This window comes from Fringilla coelebs, assembly GCF_963513975.1.
Source record: "Fringilla coelebs genome assembly, chromosome: 6".
Taxonomy (NCBI): Eukaryota; Metazoa; Chordata; class Aves; order Passeriformes; family Fringillidae; genus Fringilla; species Fringilla coelebs.
In genome coordinates this window covers 1007321-1029879 of record NC_140034.1, presented here as the reverse complement: position 1 = coordinate 1029879, position 22559 = coordinate 1007321, and the positions used below count along the sequence as shown (strand labels likewise).

The 22559-nt window shown below is 50.8% G+C and overlaps 2 protein-coding genes across 8 annotated transcripts in view; both read right to left on the bottom strand.

The window, feature by feature from the left end:
* Positions 1-729: 729 nt before the first annotated feature.
* On the bottom strand, positions 730-15497 carry PRPF39 (pre-mRNA processing factor 39). 3 transcript variants are annotated; one of them, XM_084207014.1, is made up of 14 exons: positions 15392-15497; positions 11759-12110; positions 11266-11391; positions 10511-10629; positions 9603-9770; positions 8794-8950; positions 7679-7786; positions 5638-5802; positions 5203-5329; positions 4849-5117; positions 4120-4304; positions 2843-2917; positions 2152-2272; positions 730-1019 (listed from the first exon to the last, which is right to left on the bottom strand). In XM_084207014.1, exons 2-14 carry the CDS (start codon positions 12086-12088, stop codon positions 969-971), a joined length of 2001 nt encoding a protein of 666 aa, XP_084063140.1. In that variant the 5' UTR covers positions 12089-12110; positions 15392-15497; the 3' UTR covers positions 730-968. The 3 variants fall into 3 exon arrangements, with proteins under 3 accessions (XP_084063140.1, XP_084063142.1, XP_084063141.1); XM_084207016.1 differs by lacking the exons at positions 11266-11391; positions 11759-12110; positions 15392-15497 and adding exons at positions 10757-10919; positions 11024-11094; XM_084207015.1 differs by lacking the exons at positions 11266-11391; positions 11759-12110; positions 15392-15497 and adding an exon at positions 10757-11087.
* A 964-nt stretch (positions 15498-16461) lies between these two features.
* Positions 16462-22559, bottom strand: part of TOGARAM1 (TOG array regulator of axonemal microtubules 1) — a 34637-nt gene continuing 28539 nt past the window's right edge. For 4 of the 5 annotated variants that reach the window (XM_084207343.1, XM_084207347.1, XM_084207346.1 and 1 more), the window contains 4 exons: positions 21474-21663; positions 19693-19912; positions 19334-19420; positions 16462-17324 (listed from right to left, as the gene is read on the bottom strand). In XM_084207343.1, the coding sequence (XP_084063469.1) occupies positions 17083-17324; positions 19334-19420; positions 19693-19912; positions 21474-21663 (739 nt within the window). In that variant the 3' untranslated portion in view covers positions 16462-17082. The remainder of the gene's footprint in view (positions 17325-19333; positions 19421-19692; positions 19913-21473; positions 21664-22559) is intronic. The other variant, XM_084207344.1, reaches the window with a different exon arrangement.

Genomic DNA, 22559 nt, shown 5'->3' with positions numbered 1-22559 from the left:
TCCCACAGCATTGCTGTTCCACAACCCCAGAGCATTCCTGCTCCACAATCCCATGGCCCCACACCCAAGCCAGGGCTCCTTCCCTCCTCTGGAGCCCAACCCCACGGCATTCCTATCCCACACTCCCACAGCATTCCAGCTCCACAGTCCCACGGCATTCCCACTCCATTTATTTGACAGCAGCTCTGCTGGCAGAGATCCAGGTGTTCCACAGGTGTTCCCAGGTGTCCCTGTGCCCCTCCTGTGAACACCACCAGAGCTCAACTCAGGCATTCTCTTCTCCCTCCTGGCTCGAATGAGGCAGTCCAAGAAAGCTCAGAGCACCTACTGAATTCCTCGCTTTTATTACAAAAATGGGAATGATCACTTTGATCAAAATGAAAAAAGTTTTGCTCACACCGTGTACATGAAAAACTCTAAATACAAAACTCATCCCAAACACAGTTTGTGCTTTTAAAAAAGAATGAAGGTGGTTTAATCCCTGCCCCCTCCCACGCAACAGAACCCGTGTGGCAGCTCTGCCAAGGCCCCCAGTCCCAACACAGCCCGGGCCTGGAGCAGCTCCCCGGCAGTTGGGCTGGAGTGGGACAAGCCTTGGCTCCAGCCCTGGGCCAGGGCCAGGCAGCAGAGCAGCTCTGGGGCAAAACCAACCCAAACCCCCACAGCTTCACCCACTCAATTATGGAATCATGAGACCGACGAGAATTCTTCTGATACTCCATAAATTAGTGCAGGGAATTAAAAAAATCATTTATGGTAAAATGAGAATTGTACAGAGACCATTTATCAGTTACCAGCACACGAATCTTGCTTCACACATACCCCGTGAGCAGCAGCTCGGTTCACATGCAGAGGACCAAAAGCAGGTGGCACAACAGTTCCTTCACAGCCCAAAATTAGAAAAATATAATTTTTTTTATTCCATCTTTGTTGAAACTGCAGCACAGTGGACTCACTCCCTGCGGGGATCAGGTTGTGTGGTAATACTGTCCGTAATTCCAGGCGTTCTGGTAGTTGTACTGGAACCAAACACAGCAGCAGCATCAGCCACCAACATCCCTGCTGGAGCCCCTGGGGCAGCACAGCCCCCGCAGCTGCCCAGCCCCTCTGTGCCAGCACAGCACCCCGGGAATGCAGGCCAGCAGTGCCATTCCCTCTGGACAGCCTGGGAAAGGCAGGCAGGGGTGGAGGTACCACAGGGTGCTGCCCCAGGACAGATCCTCATCACAACAGAATCAAAATGTCCCGAGCTGGGACGGACCCACAGGGATCAGCCAGCGCAGCCCCATCCCTGCACACACCCCAACAATCCCAGCCTGGCATCCCTGTGCTCCCAGGGCTCTGGCAGCCTCAGGGCCGTGCCCATTCCCTGGGGAGCTTTTCCAGCGCTTATTCCACCCTCTGGGGGAAGAACCTTTCCCTGATCTCAGCCCGAGTGCCCCTGGCCCAGCCTCAAGGCTGCCAGTGCTGTGTGTGAAGCTCAGGGCATTTTTCCTGGCCTAGCACTGGACAGTCTGTGCTGCATGAGACGGCTCCCAGTGCCTGACTTGGGAAAGAATTCCCGACCTGGCTGCAGACAATCCCAAAGCAGGGTACCCAGGTTTGTGCCCCAGCTGTACCGCTGCTCCCCCAGCTCTGGGGGCTCACCACAGTCTGAACAATGCTTTTCATAAAACCACCTCAAATTGGCCATGGATTTAAAAAACCACATGGCTGTGGCAGTAGGGACATGGGTCAGTGGGGCCTTGTCAGTGATGGACTGGATGGTCTTAGAGGGCTTTTCCAACCTCAACAATTCTATTCCAAGGTAAAATGCCCCGGAAGAAGAGCCCCAGAGGCAAGCTGATTTTGTTGGTGCTGTGTACCAGCAGAACCCATTCCAAGGCACTACAGGAATCACTGCCTGGAGACAGTCACTATCCAGGCACACAGGAAAGGGGCACCCCACGGCCCATCTGGGCAGAACAGTTCCACACACCACAGCCCTGCTGTCCTCCCCTGTCCCCTCCCTGTGTGACAGCACAGCCACCAAACTGCTCCTCGCTCCACACAGAACACTGAGCACTTGTGGAGCACGCCCAGGAGGTGCCAGCACCACAGGGAGCTGAGTTTTGTTTCCCAGGAGGGGGAAGTTTGCAGGCTGCCCCATACCTGGTACCAGGCGTTGTAGTTGTAGGCGGCCTGGTTGACCTGCATGTCCCCGTCCATGAGCTGCGCCGACGCCAGCCCCGCCTCCTCCGTCAGCAGCTTCTTCTCGTCAGGCTCCTCCGAGCTGCAGGGGAACACAGCCTGTTCTGGCACCTCAGAGCAATGCTGGGCAGCTTCAACTCTGCTCAGCTGGGTGCCCAGAGGGGTGAGGGAACTGGGGTCGGGGAAGGACAGTTTGGGTTGTGCTGCAGAACAGGCTGGGTTTAAAGCAGGTGCCCGAACTGAGACAGCAAAGGCAGATTCTGGCTTAGAGACTGAGTTACTTTACCAGCACTGTTCGGCTCAACTCAACTCAACAACCCAAAAACTTATTTTCCAAAATTATTTCCATCCCTGGAAGTGTCCAAGGCCAGCAGGGATGGAGGTCTATGGAAGGTGTCCCTGTCCATGGCAGGTTTTAGGGCTTTAAGGTCCCTTCCAATGCAAACAATTCTGTGAACATTTAGGCAGCACAGCTCTATTTGGTACACACTTCAAAGGACTAAAATTAAGTGATTCTATTTTCACATCAGTGGGTTCAAAGCTGACAAACACCTCCACTGACAGACTAAAGCACCCCCCAGGGCGAGGCTGCTCCCTGCCCTGCCCCCAGAGCTGTCCTGCCCTGCCCAGGGCAGCGGGGCTCAGTCCGTACCCGTTCTCCGCCCGCCGCTTCAGCGTCTCCTGCTCCTTCAGCAGTGCCTGGTGCTCGTCGTAGGCATCCAGGAGCCTGGGGAGAGCACAGCCAGTCAAGCCTTGCCTGTGTTTGAAACACCTGAGCAAAGCCTACTGGGAGCTGTAACAGTACAACAAACTGCAATGTAATACATTCTAATGAGTGACCACCAACAAACGGGGGAAAGACAACTCCAGTTCCCAACCTGCTCAACTTCCCTCACACCTTATGCAGCTTTTATCAAGCTCCTTCATAAAGAAGTTTTCTAGAAATGATTTGTGATTCAGCTGCTCCTTCAGAGCCTGCTGGTGATGCCACCCACAGCAGCACAGAGATGTGGCAATCAGCATTTAAACACTGGAAATTATTCCAATCCCAGAGCAGCCTTTGCCCATCCAGCAGGGAAGAACACGTGTGGTTAATGCAGCACAGGAGAGTCCTGGCTAAAATTCTCACAAATGTTGACTGCATACCCCCTTCATCTGCAGCACCTCACAAAACCTGCCGTTTCTGACAGTGTGCTCTGATAAAAAGTTCCTCGTACTCATTCTGCGCTCTGGGATTATTTGGGAACTGCAAAATTCTTTGTGTTGATCTGTCTCAGATCCTAAACTTGCACTGACTGATGGCCATGCAGAGGCAGCAGAATTTAAGGACAGCTATTGTTAAAAACATACAAAGCAGAACAACTGACTTGTCATTAATCCTTCTGAGTTATTTAGCTGCAAAATGTAAACAAAAACAATAGAAAATAAAGAGAAAAATATATCGTAGCATTAAATTTAAAACTTGCATTTCTGGTGTATCCTTCCACAGAAGTTCACAGTTGCTGATAGTGCTGAACACTGAAAAACCTGACCAGTGCAGTTTTGAAACAAGCAGCAGCTCCCAGGAACAGTCTCAAAGGACACCTGTGCCAGACCTGTCCCCTTCCCCTGGGGAGCACCTCCCTCCATAGGGCCAAGCAAGGGGAAACCACAGGAAAACCTGGCAGGCAGCAGAGCTCTGCTCAGTGAGGCGTTGGGCACTTCAGATAAAAGGGGCAATTCTCTGAAAAGAAATTCCTCTATAAAAATCTATTCCTGTTTACAAATCTATTCCTGTTTAACGCCAGGAGGTTGGTTTAGAAAAGCAGCTGTTCCTTATAAAGAGCTGATGGCACAAAGGAAATAATTTTACAGAAGCCACTGACCCCACCCTTCTCCCAGCACTCTCCCAGTGACCCCAGTTTGGCCACTGCCCACAGGACATCTTACTTGTTCACATCAGACCCAAAATCTTCCAGGAATTCCACTTTTCTCTGTGAGAATGTGATCCTCATTTTGATGGACAAGGCCCCATGGATGGCCTTGTCAAAGCAGCTCAGGATGTTCTCCTCGTTCTGCTTGAGGTCACCACTGTACTCCATCTCCAGCAGGTTCAGGTACAGTTTGGTGTTTTCCTGTGCAAAACAGGCATTAGGAGGTGCACACCTGACCCTCACAGCAGGTTTTTAACTCTGTTACACACCCCAGTTCACCCCATAACACACACAGTGACAGGCAATAAAGGGATTTTCCTCTCTCCCTGGGCTGGTTTGTCGCACAAACACACCAGAAGTGATCAACACCACAAACCCAGGTGCTGCATTTTGCTGGCAGCATCTGAGTGCCAGATATTCCCGTGCTGACACCAAACCACCAAACACTGCCCCCACACCAATAACACTGAACACACTGAGAACATTTAGGATTCTAAAAATTAAAATAAAGGTGCAAAGCACATTGTGCTTCTTATGGGAAAAGGGTTCAAACTTCCACATTCCCAAGCTGGGACATGGCAACATCAGTTTAGAGGGACTGTTGTCTCCATGCAGTAATGGGACATTACATCCAGTTACAACACCTGTCATCACTGTTGCCATGTTATACAAAATGCTTCAGAAAGAGAGAAAGACACCAGGGTGGTTTGAGTTTTGGGTAAGACAGCCGAGAGGGAACACATACTTTGTCCAGTTCTATGGCTTCTGACAGCACTTTTCTTGCCTTTGGCAGGTTTTTCTGCACTTTGAAGAGGTGCCGGGCCAGTTTGATGGCATAGAAGGAGGCTTCACTGATGGACTTGGCATTCCTGACAGCATCTTCCAGCAGCTGCTCCGCCTCCTCCATGTTGCCGTGCCGGCGCTCCAGGCTCACCCTGCGCAGGCGGATCATGGCCAGCCCCAGGATGCACTCCTCAAACGTCTTCAGGATCCTTCTGGCTTCATCAATGTTGCCTGCAACAGCAGGGAGATGCTTTAGGACAGGGCAGATCCCAGAGCTCCCCCAGCAGAGCCCCCTGAGAGGCAGGGCTGCCCTTACCCTGCTGCTCCTCGAAGGCTGCCCACAGCATGTGCACCATGGGTTTCTTGGGCAAGTGGATGGTGCAGGCCCTGCTGTACACGTGCCTCACGCCCTCGATGCTGTGGTTCTCCATGTATTTGGCATACTAGGGTTGGAAACAGAGCAGAGACCAGGCAGGTTAAAGCTTGTATTTGTCTCCAAGAACATGCCAGAACGATAAAATTCTTTTGTTTAAACCCATTCAGCACCTTTATGGAACCACTAGACTAGTTTCTGTAAGGAAGGACGTAGAGAGGCAACGCAGTTGGCAAATGCAGCAGTCAAATCTGGTTGCAAGCAGACCATCTCCTAATGCAACAGATATAGTTATAGATGAACAACGTTCCACAGGGTACAAGGGTTAGTCACCAGGTCAAGGTGTGCACCAGCAGAGCCGTGAGCTGCCTCCCTTACCTTGATCCAGAAGTCCTCATAGAGGGCACATGAAATGACACATCTCTCAAAGAGGACCACGACTCGCTCGTGAGTGCCATTCTCTATCTCAAACTCTAAGTACTCTTTCCAGTTTTTCAGCTGAATTTTCTCCAGAGGTTTTACATGAAAGTAAGGCCTCTTGATCTGCAAGAGTCACAGGATGCAACTGGTGATTACAAACACACCACCAACGGGGGCCAAACAATCAACAGCCACACAGCCAACACTCAATTCCTGCCATCTCAGTGACCAGGGCTCCAGGGACACCTCCTCATCTACTCAATCCAGGGTTATCCAGGTGTGGATCAAGGGATTTACTGCAGTGACATTCCAGGCTAGAAACCTCCTTTCCTAGAGAGCTTTAGGAGTGCAAGTGTTTAGAGATGCTAGGGGAGGACCCATGGCAGCCCAGGGTCAGTGACATTATGGACACACTGGACATTGCCCACATCCATCCACACAAGTGAAGTGCTCACTGTGGGACACCCAGCCTGAAAATTCAACTCAGAATTTCGTTCAGAATCATGACAAGGAAAGACAGAGCACTGAACTGGACTTCCTATCAAATATTTACATCAATCTGGTTACAGCAAGACCACAAATTTAGCACTATTGTCTTGTTATTGGTGGCTGCAAGAGGGGCTGGGTGGGACAGAGCTCAGCACAGAAAATTAAGCATTGCTCTGTTTAAACTGAAATTGCTTTGTCTGGCATCCTGCCAGAGATCCTTTGCTTTTGCTCACCATCTTTATTGCATTTGATTATCTGTCTCCTGTGCTGCAATTTCCTCTCGGATCCAAACCCATACAAATGGATGAAGAACTTACAGTAATTAAGGAGAATCCAGTTCTTCAAAGCCACCTGAAATTTAAAGCCAATCCCTCCCTTCAGGCTCCTCACTGATCTCTGGTGTGGAACCCAACACTCTGTGGCTATTTTACCCAGCTCACAGTCCCATTCCTGCTGGAAACAGCTCCAAGGAATCCCCAGCCCCGGGTGGGATCCTGTGCCCAGCACCTCACTGCTGTCCTTTATGGACAGGCTGAACTCTGCACGTGCAGCTCCCCCCAGCCCCTCGGGGCTCCAGAGCAGACACTGCTGGTAACAAGAGCACACTGTGACCAGCAAGGGGACACCCAGCTTCCCACACCTTTCCTGCCCAATGCCCACAGTTCCAGGGTTCTCCCAAGAACCACAGACTGGCAGCTTAAGGCTTCCCAAGGCAGGAATCTGGGACACTCTGCTCTGCTCCCTCCTGCCACGGGTCACTGGTACAGAGCTCACTGACAATGGCTCCCCCTCTGCCCGTGAGTTCCTGGGCTGTGGAGGCACCTGAGCCAGTCCCACCCCCTGCAGACAATCACCAGTTCTGACACCCGACCCAGTAAAGAGTCTCTGAAAATCTGTCCCGGCTGGGTAACACAGTGGACTCTTTAGAATAAGAAGTAAATTGAAAACAAGGACCATGTTTGCCAGGAAGAAAAATATAAAGACTGAGGTGAAAACCTCCCATTGTTTTTTCAAATGGAATCCAACCTAACTCTACAGCAAAAGCTGTATATTTGCAGTGATCAAATTATTAGTTTAATTAATTACTTTTAATACATTATACAGAGGAGGTCCAAAACAAAAGCTACCTGTAAGTGTGTAATGTTACAATACAAAAGCACAGGAATTTCATTCTCCTCTGAGACCAGGCTTACCTTACAAAGGGAGTCCCCTCCATCCCCTCATGCCTTTGCACCACCCCAGGGCATGAGCAGCACTAACTCCCAGGACTCACTGGCTTAGCAAACATTACAGCACCTTGCCTCTCTCCAAGCACTGCTCTGAGATCTTTACATCACCAGGTGCCTCTTCACAAGAAAAATGGCAGAGAAGTGAAACTGTTCCAACTTTGAGTCTCTGTTCAATCCCCTCCCAGCAGTTTAAGTTAAGGCTGTTTCACACAATTCCCAGCTCCCAGTCCTGTTCCCAAACCACAGCTGATGCTGCCTCACACAAACCCCACCCCACTTACCGCTTCCTCAAACGTCCACCTCTTACTGACTTCATGCTCGTTGTGGTTAAATATCTCCTGATGGATCTCAATGATTCTGTGCCTCATGTTCTCTATCTCAGTGATTAGCTAGAACAGAATGTCAGAAAATGTAACACAAGCAGACATGGTATCACCTCTGTAACTGCCTCCTGTGCCAGGGACATGCATGGATTCTCCCTGAGCAGCCAGGGAAGGGCTGGGACACTGCATGATGGAGACTTGGGCCTTAGCACACACAGCTGAACTGGTGTTTATCCTATGCTAAAGCTGATTGGAGATTAAGGATGTATTTGGATCCAAGTCAGCCCAGGTTTTAGTGTGCCTGTGTTTTCACAGCAATTCCTCTGGACAGCTCCAGGTGTTCCTAGGCCTGTAACAGTCTGAACCTGCCCAGGCCACTGTTGATGAGGAGCATTCTTAGACCACAGATCCCAATCTGCTGACCTAGAATAATTAGTGTTTGTTCATGTTTTTTCATTTTCTAACACGTTTCTTTAACACCCCTGCCAGCACTGGAAGGGGCTGTCCTGTGACCACACAAGCCAGAGGGCAGTGATGTGCAGGAGCTCTCTGGGCACAGCTCAAGTGGCTGGAGTGGAACCCCTGCCCCAGCCCCAGCAAAGGACAGGGTGCCAGTGCCCACCTTTTGCGTGTGCCTTGGTGGGGTCAGTGATATCCTCAGTGCTGCAGAGCACTGATATGTAGGAGCTCTCTGAGCACAGCTCAGGTGGCTGCAGTGGAAGCCCTGCCCCAGCCCCAGGGAAGGGCAGAAGTATCCGTGCCCACCCCATGCAGGTGCCTTGGTGGGGTCAGTGATGTTCTCAGTGCTGCAGGGCTGTAGGAGCTCTCTGGGCACAGCTCAAGGGGGTGCAATGGAAGCTCTGCTCCAGCCCCAGGGAAGGGCAGAGGTGCCCGTGCCCACCCCATGCAGGTGCCTTGGTGGGGTCAGTGATGTCCTCAGTGCCACAGGGTACTGCTGTGCAGGAGCTCTCTGGGCACAGCCCAGCCCCAGCAGACTGAGCTGGCTGCAGTGGAAGGCCTGCCCAGCCCCAGGGAAGGGCAGGGTGGTGCCCTGTGCCCAGCCCTGCAGGTACCTTGGCGGGGTCGGTGATGTCCTCGGTGCCGCAGGGCAGCTCATCCCCGTCCTCGCCGCTGTGGCCGCTGGCGGCCGCCAGCTCCTGGCGCAGCTGCACAAACTGCTCTGTGGTCAGGAAGTCTCGGGGCAGGTTGTTCTGGATGTGCTCTTTAAACCTAACAACAGCCACAAAGAGGCACTGCAAAGGGGTTGTTTCACGCTGCACTGCTGCCCAACAGGGCACAACTATGAATCCCAGGGGGTTCTGCTTTGCTTCATGGCCCCTGAGTGACACTGAGTGCTGCCAGCTCACACCCAGAACTGCCAGCACCCATCTCCCTCACAAGTAACATGTGCCAAAGGGACAGAACCCTTGCCATAGAAAAGAGATGGCAAAGGACAAAATCAGTTATAAAGGAAATACTTTATTTCCCACACCAAGAGATCTGGGAAAAACTGTGTGCAATTTAACTGAGGTTGCTGCTCAAGTCTTCCTACCAGTGCAGAATTCCACTATCTAAAACTTAACCAAGATTCCTCTTTAGTCAGTTAAATTGGTGCTTCACCACACATGGGCACTGCATGTCTAATAAAGTCCAAACCTGCTCATTCTGATTTCTCAAAGACATCCTCTCTTCTTCCCCACACTTTCAAAGCCTGTCCTTATTCCACAACAGAACCTCTGAATTTACCTAAAACCAAATTCCTCAAATGTGCATCAGTCCTTTCTAACAATCAGTCTAGCTGCCTGAGTATGTAAGTAAATAACTACATAAACCTGTTCCAAGTTCTTGTGCTCATGGCATTAACTGCCTGCTTTCCCTTTACCTCTGGAAGTGATGGCTGTAGAGCTGCGTTGGGATTCCCAGGATGCGGTCATAGATGGATGTAACTTCCCTTAGGTTTCCCTGGTCATTTTCCCAGTTTATATACATTTCCCAGAGTCTGTCAGAACGGAAATCTGTCCCAGCAGCCAGCACTGCGTGTTCATAGGCTCTGCAAAAGGAAAGGTTTTACACTGGTTTCTGGATACCAGGACCAGAGCAAGGAAGGAAAGTCCGAGCTCTTATTAAAGGTCATGAGCATCCTCGTTTCCTTGAAACTAGACTTATATTAATTATTTACACACTTCAGAGTGTTTTCCAGATAGCTACAGAAAGGTGTCTAGAGATTCCAAAAGCTCACACTCATTTTTTGCCTGCAGCACTTCCACAACAGAAGAAATACAGGCAACAGCAGAAGCCACTGGCAGGAACACAAGATATTAGGAAAATACACAACCTTTACCACTTTTTGTCTTGTACAGACTCCAAACCCACCAGTGCAGCAGTGTAACACCCAAAAGCTGTGCAGCAATTCTGCAGCTTGGTTCAGATTCAATTCCAGTTCAATTAAGCCTTCAGATCAAACTCTAGCCCAACCCTTTAACCAGGTCCACTGCCAGCCACAGCAAGCAGGCACATCCTAGCCATACCCTGGAAACGCCAAGAAATTAAATTCCAGGATTCCAGATGTTGTACTAAGTATTTCTTAACATCCAATCAAGCTCTGAAGCTTCTTCCCCTTGTACCACCACACTGTACAGTCACCCCCTTCTTATGGAATTTGGCTCCATCATCTCTTAATTTAAAATTCCTTACAGTGACACCAGGCTGTTAGGGTTTTGCCCCTTGTCTTAAGAACTCAATAACCTGATCCCACTGGTGCGTATGGGTATCAGGGTGCTCCCAACTCACCCCCTGATGGTACTGTTAGTTTCAGGATCAGCAGGGTCCAAGGTCTCCTTTAGGAAGTTAATATAATGTATCCAAAGATCAACACTAAGAGGAATTGCCTGAAGTCCTCGGCGATAGACCTATGAAGAGAACATGAACTGTACTTCAAATCCTTAATGGGGTCCTAAGAGAGAGGCAACACTGTGTTATCCGGTGAACCTTAGAAATACTAATTACTGGAATTTTGTTTAAATAATCTACCATTACCATTCGGGTGGAGGTTGGATAGAACATGGCAATGTTCTGATCTCCACGTGCAGAGTCTTGATCTTCAAAGCGCAGCGGTCCCTGCATTCTGACCAGGTTGTGTGGGCAGGCTTTGGGGTACAGACCATAGGGCACAGACCCATTAGAGCATCATTGACAGCGTCTGACCAAAAATGCAATAAGATGGAGCAATTGTGACCAGCAAACCAACTATTATTGTTTTGAAAATGAGTAATAAATGGAAGTGACAGAAAAGCCCTGCCCTACTTGTTAAGCTGCAGTGTAATACAGAGGCTTGCACTGCAAAGCTTGACAAACTGTAGAGGTTTAACGCACCTGCCAACAAAGAGAGAGAACATTAGCTCCAAATGCCACAGCTGTGACACGTGCAAACACGTCCCTCGAGCCCTGGCCGTGCAGGGCAGGCACTGGCAGCCCAATGACTCGCAGTGGGACAGTCATTGGTGGCTTTGGGACTGGTGGCAGCGCTGGCCCCGGGCCCTACGTACCTCGTCTGACTGCTTGACGTTGTCGTGGCGCTTCTCCAGGTCCGCATACTTCTTCCAGTACCCATAGCAGTAGGGGTAGTGTGAGAAAAACCTGTCAAAGGCTTTCCTGGCTGCTGGCAAGTGGTTCTGTGGGAAACACAGAGCAAGCACATCAGTGCTTCCCTTAGCAACAGCTTCAGGCTATTTTAAATACAATTATTAACACCGTGTTAGAAATGCCTGGTGTTATTTAGACACTGACAACCCGGGCTACTGGAAGGTGCCCCTGCACATGGCAGGGGGGTGGAACTGGACGAGCTTTTTAAGGTCACTTCCAACCCAAACCATCCTGGCATTTTGTGATTAAATGACAGCAGTGGCAAGGGCAGCTGCCTTAAATCAGTGTCTGTGACAGCTTGATGTCCATTCTACATTTGCCACTGGAATTCCATTACTTTAGTTTTCTTTGTTTATTTATTTCGGGAAGACTGAGGAGAAAGGGGCAGGTACGAACCTCCTGCTCTACATACTGCAGTAGATAAACCCATCCTGTGAAATCCTGTGGATTGTCCTCTACTACTTTCCAAAACTTGTCAAAATCCGGAGGGAAATCAGCCTCGATATCTGTGGTCTGTAAGCTCTCAATGTTTGGAATTTCGCTCTCCTGCGTGTTGTCCTCGTTGAGGTCTGGGGAGCTGTCTGGGGACTGCTCCATCTCGGTGACACTCATGATCTCGGTGCTGAAGTCCATGTGCTGCTCCTCGGCCGCGCTCTCGGCCTCGGGCTCCGCGCTCTCATTGCCCACAGTTGGCTGCTCCTCCTCCGTGCTCTCTGTGTTCTCCATGGCACCACTGTGCGACTGGATCCTGGGGGAACAGCACCCTTCAGTATTCCTGGGGCACAGCTGGGCTGTGATCAGCAGCTCACAGTGGCCCAGGCGCTCCAGGCATCCCTGTTTTTCACCACAACCCCCGTTACACCTGCCTCACGCGTCAGCTTGGCTCAACAATAAAAAATATTAACAGCAGTCACAAATTTTCACATCTGCACATACAAATCAATATGGATTTCTAAAAAACCACTGCAGGGAGCTACCGAGGTATAAAAGTGAATCATTACAGTTTTCCGGTAGGAGTCCAATGGAAGTTTATTCTAAATAAAGAATTATGTTCAAATTTCATAAAAACATTCAGGCTGGAAAAGCTGTCTGAGACCATCAGGTCCAAGTCACTCCAGCAGTGCCAGGGCCACCATGGACCCATGTCCCTAAATTCATTCAATTTTCCCACTAGTACAGTCAGTAAATTCTTTGGGAAAAAAACAGGTGTTAAAAGGTGCCCTCAACACCAGGCTAAAGCAAAGACAAGAATTCCTGTCAGCACCAACTCAGTCCCCATCAGTCATGTCCCAACACACCCACCAGCACCAGAGGGCCACAGAAATGCTCTGGCAGCCCCTGACCTGCAGCCCCTCAGTCCCACCGACACCCAGTGCCAGGCGCTTCCTCCTGGCCCTTGGGACAGACTCCTGCTTCCTCCCACTCTTCCTTTGATGTCCCTGCCAAGAGCCACTGCCTGGCCCTGCCCTGCTGTGCCAGCACCAGGCCAGCCTGACCTGGCTGGGTGCCACCCAGCCTCGGCTGATCCCAGCCTTCCCTCCCAGAGCTGGAGCAGGGGCACTCAGGGGAGTGGCCCAGGGACCCCAGGGAACACCACCCTGCAGGACACAACAGCTCCCAGCCCTGAGTCCAGCTGGCACGAAGGACAGCGCTGGACTGACATCCTCACACACTGCACTGCACTCCTGGTTCCTCCCGTGTTCTCCCTGCAGCAGGTGGCAAATACATTTGGGATTTCAAAAAGAAAGCACAAGTGCCCAGCCCAGAACTGTCCAGAGTATTTTCACACCAAAAACCTGAAGAGATGACACCCAGAGCACTGCTTTCACTTCAACAAGGGCATGGAGAAGACACCACTACATACTGGGGTGAAGTTCTTGCCAGGAATGCAAAACCTCTCTCCCTTATCTCCAGCAGCTTCAATTCTTGGGATAACAGCTCATGTTTTCCCAGGAGATCCCCAAGCCAAGGAACTTTGTCTATCCTGCAAGTTTTCTAATAACTGCTTTTTAAAGTATTTCTGCTCTCCATCATTAGGCAGCCAAGGCTTAGAGCAGCCTGGGGTAGTGATGGGCGTCCCTGCTCATGGCAGGGGGCGAATTGGATGGGCTTTGGTCTGCCAGCCCAAACCATTCTGTGACTCTAGGATTTTGAGAAAAAACCTCATTTGTAACATTAAGTTATACATTAAGTATCAAAGAGTATCACTGTGCCTATCCCAGTGCAACAGGCAGAGACATGAATCACTCAAAGGCCGCTGCACTTCAGAGGGTGCCTCACGCAGGTTCGAACCGAGTGGTAAGAGGAAGGAGTGACACAAACCGCAGCCCCAAAACTAGAAAAAATAGTTTAAAGGCTTTTTACGGCTATAAAATTTGACCTAACAGTGACAGAGATAACTAGTGATGGGACAAGAGGAAACGGCTTCAAACTGCACCAGGAGAGGTTTCTGTTGGATATCGGGGAAATTCTTCATGGCAAGGCTGTCCAGCCCTGGCACAGTTGCCCAGTCCACATCCCTAGGGAGGATTTTTTTTTAAATCCCTGGAAGGATTTAAAGCCCTGTGCATGTGGCACTTGGGGACACGGGGTGGCCTTGGCTGCACGGGAGAATGGCTGGACTTAATGAGCAGTCCTAATGATTCCATGGATTCTGTCATCATTAGAAATGCAGTAATTCACGACCTACACTTATTCTGATGTTTAACAGATGTTTCCTCCCTCTAGCTGATTCAGAAGACATATTCCATCTTAAAAAACAGCTCTCCAAATCCAGCCATCTTCAGATGAGGAGGGAAAAAAGGATAAAGGAGAAGCTGTATGGATGGGGACACAAGGGCTGAGCTTGTGAAAACTCACAAGGATCGGCACACGTGGCTTCAAACTGAAACCAAGTCTGTCTAACAGCTCTTCCAGCCAAACACCTTCCAGTCTGATCCCTGGCATATCCCAAAATCTGACTGCAATCCATGGCTTAAACCAGCCAATGCAACAGGCCACGAAAGTTCAGGGATGGGGCACACCAGGGAAACTTAATTCCAGGGTTTCCACCTTAATTCCACGGGTTTTCAAGTTAATTCCAAAGGGTTTGACATCACACAGCCTAAACAACTGAATCAGAGTATAAGACAGCTACACACACACTGGTATTAAATAATTGATGCCAACATGTATTACTCAGCCTGTTACCAGCAAAAGACTGCTGTACACAAAACTGCCGCTCATAAACGTGAACGGACTAATGGAAAACAAACAGGGAAACTGCAGAGGAGCAGGAATGCGGAGCCTTATCTGAGCTCTGCCCAGAACGCTCCATTCACACCCCTGATAAGGCACTGCTGGATCCACCCGGGGCAGGGCGGGCGCTGCCCGGGCCCAGCGCGCCTGGGCCGGGATTTCGTTTGAATCACGGAATCATTTACTGGAAAAGCCCTTCAAGGCCATCGAGGCCCAGCTGTACCCGATCCCCCCCTCGCCACCAGCCCAGAACTTTGAGTGCCACGTCCAGGAATTCCTTGGACACCTCCAGGGATGGGCACTCCAAAACCTCCCTGGGCAGCCCCTGCCAAGGCCTGAGCACCCTTTCCATGGGGAAATTCCTGCTGGTGTCCATCCTGAGCCTGCCCTGGCCCCGGCTGAGGCCGTTCCCTCTCCGTCAGGGCCTCTCGGGGCCCAATCTGAGCAATAACGTCACAAACCGCGCGGCGCGGAGCGGCTTCGCAAGGGCCCGTTACTCGCCCAGAGGCCGTTCAACGCAGAAAACGGGGATACAAGGATACAACAAGGATACCGGGATACACCCCCACGGCACAGTTCACCTCTCGAGCAAACCCGAGGCCTGGCAGCGGCCGCGGGGCCGACACGGCGCTCGGAGCGCCCCGCGCGCGGCCGGGCCCGGCCCGGCCTCCGCCCGCCTCGGCCTCCCGCCACGGCTGTCCCTCCGCCCGGGCGCTCCCGCCTGCTGTCGGAGCGCCTCGCTCTCCTCCCCTTGGCCCCGTGCCGCCGCAGCCCCTCGCCCCTCGCCGGTACCTGCCGGGGCCGCCACAGCCGCCGCCGCCGCCGCCGCCTCGCCCGGGCCTCACGCACCGCGCACGCGCACAGCGCCCCGCGCGCGCGCGCGCACCGCCCGCGTGCCCGCCTGCCCCCGCGCGTGCGCACCGGCCGCCCCCAGCGCCCGCCCCTTCCCGCCAAATGGCGCCGGGCCCTGAGGGGCCGAGCTGTGAGACAGGGGCCGCTACGGGAATATATACAGCCCGGTAAAGGGAACAGAATAAATACAGCCCCTATAGAAACACATCCTAGAAGCAGATGGAGAGATCCCGCGGTACACCCAGCACTGCCACTGGAGCCCTTAAACCACTAAACCGAGTCACCCACACCACCTCCAGGGGACACCTGCAGGGCTGGGCACTGCAACCCTCCCTGGGCAGTGCCAGTGCCTGAGCCCCCTTTCCATGGGGAAATTCCTGCTGTGCCCACCCTGAGCTCCCCTGGCCCAGCCTGGGGCCGTTCCCTCTGCTCCTGTCCCTGTTCCCTGGAGCACAGCCCGACCCCCCGGCTGTCCCCTCCTGCCAGGAGCTGTGCAGAGCCACAAGGGCCCCCTGAGCCTCCTTTGCTTCAGGCTCAGCCCCTGCCCAGCTCCTCAGGGATTCTCCAGCCACTGCCCAGCTCCTCAGGGATTCTCCAGCCCCTGCCCAGCTCCCTCAGGGATTCTCCAGCCCCTGCCCAGCTCTGTTCCCTTCCCTGAACATGCTCCAGCCCCTCCCTATCCCTTTTAAACTGAGGGGCCCAGAGCCATTCCCAGGATTGGAGGTGCCTCAGCAGTGCCAGCCCAGGGGACAGCCACTGTCCTGGCCCTGCTGCCACACTATTCCTGGTCCAGGCCTGGTGCCTTTGGGCTGTTGCCCACCTTGGCACGCCTGGGCTCACGTTCAGCCACTGTCACCAGGTTTCTTCGAGCAGAGCAGCTCTTGAGCCCCTCCTCCCCAGCCCTTTGCAGAAATACATCCCTGTACAGAAATAAATCCCTTTATTTATATATCCCATTGTGTCCCATGTCCAATGTGCCCAGAGCCTGCAGCTGGAAATGAAGGGTCAGGGTTCATTCTCCCTACTGCCCAGCCCTGAGACAACAAATACTGCACCACTGCCTGTGAGGGTACAAAAATACATGTTTTTCACAAACAGCACTGCATCACTGTGTCCAGGACCCTCTTCCACTTCTCCATGTACAGCGCAGTGCTGATGTGTGGTTCTTCATGGGCAATCCAGGGACAGGTCCTGGGCTGGAGCCTCTGGAGAGAAGCACAGATGGACTGGAGCAGCTCCTCCATGGCCACGCTGGTGACAGTGAGGGGAGCCAGCCCCACACTGCCCAGCACAGCTCTCCCAGCACGGCGCAGTTCAGCCCCGCACACTGTGCCGGTTCAGGCCTGCAGGCTGGCCCAGCACAGCCCAGTTCAGCTCCCCAGGCTGGCCCAGCACAGCGCAGTTCAGCTCCCCAGGCTGGCCCAGCACAGCCCAGTTCAGCTCCCCAGGCTGGCCCAGCCTGGCCCCGGTGTCTCTCCCGGTGCAGTCCGGCCCAGCCCGGCTCTGAGGGCTCTCCCTCAGGCACCGTGCCCAGCTCAGGGCTGTTCCCGCCCGTGTCCCGGCAGCACCGTCCGTGTGCCCGGCTCAGGCGGCGCTGGAGCTTCACCTGCAGGGATGGCCATTTGACGATTTTATGTTCCCGTCTCCAAAAGCTCCTCCAGGCTCTTCTTGATGTGCGGGGGCTGGGCGGCGGCGTGGGCGAGCAGGCCGGGGCCCATCTGCGCCCACAGGGCCTGGGCCAGGGCGGCCGTGGCCGTGCGGGGCCCGGGCACGGAGCCGCCGCCCGCTGAGCTGCCCAGCAGGTGCCACAGCACGGGCAGCACCTTCTGCTCCACGGCACAGGGCTTCCGAGGGTACAGCTCCGGCACCAGCTCTGCCGGGGGAAAACACTCAGGTCAGTTACAATTGCAATGGGATCCCGCATGCGAGAGGGGTACAGCTCCAGCGCCACCTCTGCCAGAAAATATTCATTTCAATTACATTAAATGGGATCCCCAGCTTGAAAAGGGTACAGCTCTGACACCTGCTCTGCCAGGAGAAAATATTCATTTAAATTATAATTTCTATGGGATCCCCACCTTTGAGAGGGGTACAGCTCCGGCATCCACTCTGCAATATAATATTCATTTAAATTACGATTTTGATGTGATCCCTGCCTTTGACAGGGGTACAATCCCAGCACCCACTCTGCCAGGAGAAAATATTAATTTAATTTTGATGGAATCCCCAGCTTTGAGAGGGGTACAGCTCCAGCACAAGCTCTGCAATAAAATATTTCTTTAAATTACAATTTTGATGTGATCCCCGCCTTTTACAGGGGTACAACCCCAGCACCCACTCTGCCAGGAGAAAATATTCATTTAAATCATAATTTTGATAGGATCCCCAGATTTGAGAGGGGTACAGCTCCAGCACCACCTCTGCAAGAAAATATTCATTTAAGCTACAATTTTGATGTGATCCCCACCTTTGAGACGGGTACAGTACTAGCACCAGCTCTGCAAGGCAGCAAGCCAGGGGTCAGGACAAAATCATAATTTAAATTAAAATTTCGATGTCATCCCCAGCTTTGAGAGGGGTTCAGCTCCAGCAAGGTAGCAAGAAAGAGTTAGGATAAAATATTAATTTAAATTAAAATTTTGATTTTGATGTGATCCCCGCCTTTGAGAAGGGTTTAAAAACACTTAAATCATCTCCTCAAACTGCTGCTGTACACAAGTTTGCTGTTGCAACATCATCAGCTCCCATAAAAAATACCAGATTTTCCCACAACCACTCCTTTTATCATCTCCCAGGAGTTGACACAGTAGCACCAGTGCTGCTGATAATTACACTTCTCCATTAAGCTAAAAAAACTCAAAGAAATAAAAAAACAGCCTTATACTAGGCTGATGAATGATGGAATATCCTGAGCTGGAAGGGACCCAACAAGGATCATGAGTCCAGCTCCTGGCCCTGCACACATACATATAAAATATGTATAAAATAAATATATCTGTTTATAGGATGAAATATTTTCCTCAAGAATGAATTCAATGTTTCATTAGCAAATGTTTCCCTCTCTGTCAGAACAGCCTCTTCTGATATATAATACAAACACTCCAAAAATCCCAGCAAGAGAGGGATTGTTTAAAGGCTGTTTAACACCCTCAGAAAGCACAAACTTAGAGATATTTCAAGAACAGCCTGTCCATTGTGTTATTATTGAGTTCCATTTCACACAGAACTGCTCTGAAAATGAGCCAAGGAAATGTTTGGTTCAAGCGTATTTCCCATGAAGACATTCCTTGTTCATTTAAAGCATGGAAATTCAGCTTTTCCCAAGGAATTCCTGGCTGGGAGGGTGGGCAGGGGCTGGGCAGATGTGGCTGCCCCTGGATCCCTGGCAGTGCTGGAGCAGCTGGGACAGTGGGAGGTGTCCCTGCCATGGCAGGGCTGGCATTGGGTGGGATTTGAGGTCCCTTCCAGCCCAAACCAGTCTGGATTCCTGACAAGAGCACGAGGGAATGAGCACTGGGAGAGGGAATACAATGCCATGTTAAAATTATTGTATGCTTAAGGTATTTATAAATGTTAATCCTTACGGTATTTAAATATATGAGGTATTTACATTTAAATTAAATCCTTAATATACTTATAAATATTTATAAATTCCAGGTAGTTATACATCTTCCATCTGACTACATAACACTAATGCTAATACTAATCCTTTGTTTTGTCAGCAATAGCTCCAATTTCCATTAAAGAGCTGAAATGTGACAACTGCTGCACAACCTCCTGAGACAGAAAGGGAGGTACAGACCCACCCCTCCACCTTGCAATTAATTTCCCTAACTAAGGGAACCCAAACAAGCAAACAAGCAAAGGAAAGCAGCACTTTACCAGCCAGCTTTTCTGTCAGGTCCTGCTTTGCTTTTCCACTCAGGAACTGGGCTTTTGTGCAGAACGGCTGCAGGAGCAGGGACGTGTCTAAAGGCAAAGAGCAAAACACATTAAATTCTTGAATGGAAATTAAATCTGGAAATAAACACAACATGGGAAAAGGTAAAGAAGAAATGCTATGGAAAAATAACCAAAGCACTACTGAGAAATATCAAGGTGATTTGTGTGGTGAGAATAAACCAAATGATTTTTACAGTGTAGCAACTCTGTGCATCTCTTGGAAAAAGTAACACTTGAAATTTACAACTTAATCACCACAATTAAAACTGTTTCAAATTAAGAGAAAATAAATTGCTCACCCAAGTGTTGACATAGAGCCTGGATCACATTTGTGGCAGCTGCATAAATCCCTGGATTTTTGGAGTTGAGGTTGTTATCCACTATGGCAGGAATTAACATGTTGATCACAGGTGACAAATTGTCTTTGAGCAGTGGGATCATCTTGTGCATGGCCTCCAAAGCCACCTGGGTCACTTTGCTGTTGGAGTCGTGCAAGCGAGGCTTGAAAGCGTCAAAGATCTGGAAAAGCATGCAAGCAGCACTCGTGGAACTGGGAATCAATAAAGCTCATCACCTGCTTTAGTGCTACCCTTTAACTGTCCACCCTGGCACATGATGGCTCTGCTCTCTCCAGGGGCTGGAAATAGGTGTTCTGTGAGGTCCCTTCTGACCCAAATCACTCTGAAATTCTGGGATTCTGGGATATGCAAATTCTGGGATCATTTTTTGAGCAAGTCAAGCCAGATTTGCTATTTTAACCCTGTGCATTAATCTGATCTAAAGCCCTGCAGTGCAATGGACTCCAGGCACAGTAACTCTCACTGTGACCCAGATTTTCTGCCAGTCAGTATTTTTAGGGAAGCATGGCTCTGTTCAGCACAGGGAATGTCTGAAAGGTTTCAAACCCATCCCCAGACTGGATACCAGGAGGTTCCACAGCACAGTTCCATCATTCCACACAAAGATATGGCACTGCTGGATGACAAGCTTTGGTTTCCTTTCATTGTATCTGTCTTTAATTTACAGCTGCTGGATGTTTCTTTCACCTACAAAACCTCCTTTCCTATTGGCCAGGATCCTCATCGTGAGCTTTAGCACAGTAAATTTGGCATAACACTTTCCTCACCTTCTCCCACACAAAAACTTGTAACTCTACTTCAGTTTTACAGTTCTTCATTAATCCCTTCTGCTTTTTTCACAACTATTCCATATTTTGATATTTACCCAAGAGTGGTATGAAAAACAGCACAAGGATTCCAGAAATCATGGAATCACAGACTGGTTTCCATGGGAAGAGATGTTAAAGCCCATCCCATCATCAGGGACACTTTCCACTATCCCAGGCTGCTCCAAGCCTCATCCAACCTGGCCTTGGACACTTCCAGGGATGGGACAGACACAGCTTCTCAGGGCAGTGATTCAAAAATGGCCTGAGTGAAAAATTTCACATTTTTCCTCCCATTCCCTTCCTTTCCTCCCTTAGTGCCTCTCACAGACCCCTCTGCTCCTCAATGCTCTCTGTCCATCATCCTTATTCCAAGAAGGATCCAAGACTTTTCTCAGAGAACTTGGTGACCCTGATGCCTTGAGAAGGCTGACCCAGAACAGAGGCTGGATTGACTTAAAGAATAAAGCAGGGATTTATTCAAAGGATCTCCTCCATGGACCCACCTTGGGCAGCACCAGAGCCCAGCCAGGGCTGCACCCAAGATGAACCAAAATGGCCCCAAAATGCCCGGCCGGGCACGGGGTCTCTCCCTGGGATCAGTTCTGCTCCATTTGCACCTTGCAGTTCATTGTCCCATCCCAGCTTTAGCCCCTGCAGTCCCACCCTGCTTGTTTCTCTCTCCAGCCCACGGGGTTTGTGCTCCTGGGCTGAGATTTGGCTCATTTGTCCTTGGTGCCCAGCTGGAGCAGGAATTGTTTTGTCTCCCTGCTCTGTGCACAGAGCTCACCATCCCCTCATATGAAGATCATAACTGCCCACTAAAGCAGCACAGAATGTGAAAAATACAAAAGCTAAACCTGAGGCACCAGCCCAGCTCCAGGCCCTCTGAACCCCAGCCTGTGGCAGCGTTACCCTGACGATGTTGGGGAGCACCAGGGCTGGGCTGCTCTCCGTGTCCAGCAGCAGCTGCCGCGCGCCGCGGATGCGCTCCCGGAAATCTTTGGCGTTCAGCGAGCCCACGATGTCCCTGACGTACTCCTCGCTCTCCAGGGCACTGCGAGGGGCTGCTCTCCGTGGGGCCTCGTGGCTCTCCGGGCCGTCCCTGTGGGAAAGGGAAATGTTGTTCCGTGAGTTGGACCAGGAGGCTCATCCCACACATTCTCGCAAGTATCAGAAGTAAACACAAAGTTTCACCTTAAATGTCATGAATTAAAAATAAATCACCTAATAGTAAGTGTTGTTCCCAAAGTCTTATATCCACTCTGCTCCAAATACAGCTGGTTTTGTGACCAGGATCAACTGGGAACTTCCCTTACATCAATGGGTAACAACTTCCCCAAACTTATTGTAGTTCAAATCTTTATTCCCAGAGTACTTTAAAGGCTGACCCCAGACCAGGTGTTACCTCAGTAACACTCCATGCTGAGTTGAAAACCCTACAACTCTTCCTAGAATATTTAGAAACAAATTTCCTGTGGCACCTGATCCCATTAGAGTCATGGAAAGAATTCTAAAACCTGTGGAATCACCTCTCTGTCCAGGTATTTACAGACCATCCAGACAGTCATTAACTCTCCTAATTCCTGGACACAAGGCTTGGATGAGGAATGGAATAAGCAATCAAAATTTATCAGTAAATGTAGAACCAGTTATTATTTTGAACTGTGGAGGGTTGTGTTAAAGAAATTTAGTTCTGAAGAGACACTGCAGTCACAACCCTCTGAACTCTGTGTTCTTGGATGCAGTTCTTGGCTTGCTTTCAAATTGGGGGTACTTCTTTTTCAGTTCATTCAATCACAAACCATGGAATGGCTGGGGTTGGAAGGAACCTTCAATCCCACCCAGTGCCACCCCTGCCACGGCAGGGACACCTCCCACTGCCCCAGGGTGCCCCAGTGTCCAACCTGGCCTTGGGCACTGCCAGGGATCCAGGGGCAGCCACAGCTGCTCTGGGAATTCTGTGCCAGGGCCTGCCCACCCTCCCAGAAAGAATACAGT

Excerpts from the sequence above, each read along its gene's own strand:
- PRPF39 (XM_084207014.1), bottom strand. The coding sequence starts at position 12,088 with ATGGAGAACACAGAGAGCACGGAGGAGGAGCAGCCAACTGTGGGCAAT. Across the intron at positions 10,630-11,265 it reads ACGTCAAGCAGTCAGACGAG|GTCTATCGCCGAGGACTTCA; the intron begins GTACGTAGGGCC and ends TTCTCTTCATAG. Across the intron at positions 7,787-8,793 it reads ACATCACCGACCCCGCCAAG|CTAATCACTGAGATAGAGAA; the intron begins GTACCTGCAGGG and ends ATTCTGTTCTAG.